Below are 2,223 nucleotides of genomic sequence, written 5' to 3'. Positions count from 1 at the left end.
CGCCGCCGCCGCCACCGGCCCTTACCAGCACGTGCCCGCCGGCTACCTGGACGTCGTCTCCACCTTCGGCTCGGCGGCGGCGGCAGCGGCGGGGGGGGGGCCGCGCCCCGAAATGTCTCCTTCTCCCAGGGCTACGCCGCCGCCGCCGCCGCCGCCACCGGCCCTTACCAGCACGTGCCCGCCGGCTACCTGGACGTCGTCTCCACCTTCGGCTCGGCGGCGGCGGCAGCGGCGGCGGGGGAGCCGCGCCACGAAACCTACATCTCCATGGAGGGCTACCAGTCCTGGACGCTGGCCAACGGCTGGAACGGGCAGGTGTACTGCGCCAAGGACCAGGCCCAGGGCTCCCACTTCTGGAAGTCCTCCTTCCCAGGTAGGGCAGAGCGATGCTGACGGAGGGGGGGAGACGCGGGTAGAGAAGAGGGGAGGGGGGGACCTTCCTTCAACTGCCTTTGACTTCAACAAACACACCCCCCCCAGAAAGACCCGGAGAGCGGCCTCCTCTCCCCGCGCGCACGGAGTCCCTCGCCCCGCCCCTACCCAGCTCCGCGCATGCTGACTCTGGAGGGATCCCCCTCGGTTCAGTGGGAGGCTTACTCTCGGGGGCCGGATCCTCCAACCCTGGCGGACCCTTCTTTCCTCGGCCTGGCCCTGCTGCGGCCCTTTCTTCGCAGCCCTTCCTAAACCCGCGCTTAGTTAGGCCCGCAAGCCTGAAACGGTTCATTCTGTTGAGTCCAGCGAGACCGCCCTCGCAGCAAGCAGACCCTGGCTTTTAGTTGTACACAGGCCCCGTAGATTTTGTGTGCCTAGTATGTGTTGGGGGCGGGAGTCCTTCGTAGTTCTTTCTCTCCCCCCAACACACACTATTAAGCTTCCCCCCCCAAATTCGAGGGGGCCCTCGGTCCGAATCCTCCCCACCACAACCGCCAGCCCTGTCCGTTCCACTGGGACTGGCTCCCCCTCGAAAGCGCGGCCCTCCTCGCCCTGTTTGCGACGTCCCCTGGAACCCGGAACCATTTCTTTCTCAGCCGAAGTTCATTCGGAAGCCCTTCCTATTGGGGTATTCTTTAATTTTAAAGTAAATCAGCAGAGTAATCAGCAGAGTATTAAAGAGGCAGAGTCCATAGTGTGTTTAAATATAAAAACATACTACAACCTAACGCAGTAAATACCGAAGAAGTGTTTTAACTTGTAACACCCAACACTTCCCCACTCCCCGAAAGTCTCCGTGGCCTCGCAGCTTCCCTCGCCAAGAAGGTCGGGGGAGGCGGAAACTTCAGAGGTCATTTCACCTTCTCGGGCCTGTTTCGGTGCGGGGCTTTGGGGAAGGGAGACAGGCCGGTGACGATTTGCTGCTGGAACCCTGCCCTGGAGGACTCCGGCCGCGGCTACCCTCCGTCCCCTTTCCCAAAACCACAGGCCAGCCGTCGTAGCCAGTCTCCCTGGAAAAGGCTGATCCCTATTTTTATTTCTGCTGGGGCAGTGAATTGATTTCTCTCCCCCTTTTCCTGTCATGCGCGGAGCTGCGGAGGGGCCTAAGCTTTCGGTCTTCTCTCCCCCTCCGGAGCTGCGGAGGGGCCTAAGCTTTCGGGCTTGCCGGCCTTCCGAAACGAGGCCCGGGTTTTGGCGTCTTGCTTCTCTTGCTAACTCTCTCCCGGGTGCCGCCTCCTTCTTCCTCCGCAGGGGACGTGGCGCTCAACCAGCCGGACATGTGCGTGTACCGGCGAGGGCGGAAGAAGCGGGTGCCCTACACCAAGCTGCAGCTGAAGGAGCTGGAGAGCGAGTACGCCGTCAACAAGTTCATCAACAAGGACAAGCGGCGCCGCATCTCGGCGGCCACCAACCTCTCGGAGAGGCAGGTGACCATCTGGTTCCAGAACCGGCGCGTCAAGGACAAGAAGATCGTCTCCAAGCTGAAGGACACCGTCTCCTGATCCGCTGGGTGGGGAACGCTCCCCGCGATCCAAAGACTTTCCGGGAGAGGGAAAAGACAGAAAGAAACTTGAAATATATTTAATATCCCACCCCCACTCACCCCACCCCTCTCAGGCAGGGTGGTGATATTTTGTGAAACTTTTTTTTTTTAAGGCAAGATTCGCCATCTGGTCTCGGATTCGTGGAATGCTGCAGGTCTCGATTGCCTTGATATATTTTTTTTTCTTTCGTTGTATTTGGGTAGGTTCGGTGCACGTCACCTGTGCGTGTTTGTGCGTGTGTTTGTGT

At 60.1% G+C, this 2,223-nt stretch overlaps 1 protein-coding gene across 1 annotated transcript in view; it reads left to right on the top strand.

The window, feature by feature from the left end:
* Positions 1 to 1,953, top strand: part of HOXD13 (homeobox D13) — a 7,893-nt gene extending 5,940 nt beyond the window's left edge. The window contains exons 3-4 of the mRNA XM_015410413.1: positions 130 to 373; positions 1,684 to 1,953. Coding sequence (XP_015265899.1) covers positions 130 to 373; positions 1,684 to 1,934 — 495 coding nt within the window. The 3' untranslated portion in view covers positions 1,935 to 1,953. The remainder of the gene's footprint in view (positions 1 to 129; positions 374 to 1,683) is intronic.
* The last annotated feature ends 270 nt before the right edge of the window (positions 1,954 to 2,223 follow it).

The sequence above is a fragment of the Gekko japonicus genome, unplaced genomic scaffold (assembly GCF_001447785.1).
Source record: "Gekko japonicus isolate JY-2015 unplaced genomic scaffold, Gekko_japonicus_V1.1 scaffold1888, whole genome shotgun sequence".
In the NCBI taxonomy this organism is placed as follows: Eukaryota; Metazoa; Chordata; class Lepidosauria; order Squamata; family Gekkonidae; genus Gekko; species Gekko japonicus.
Note: the sequence above shows the minus strand (reverse complement) of the source record. Positions and strands in the feature narration are given on the sequence as shown.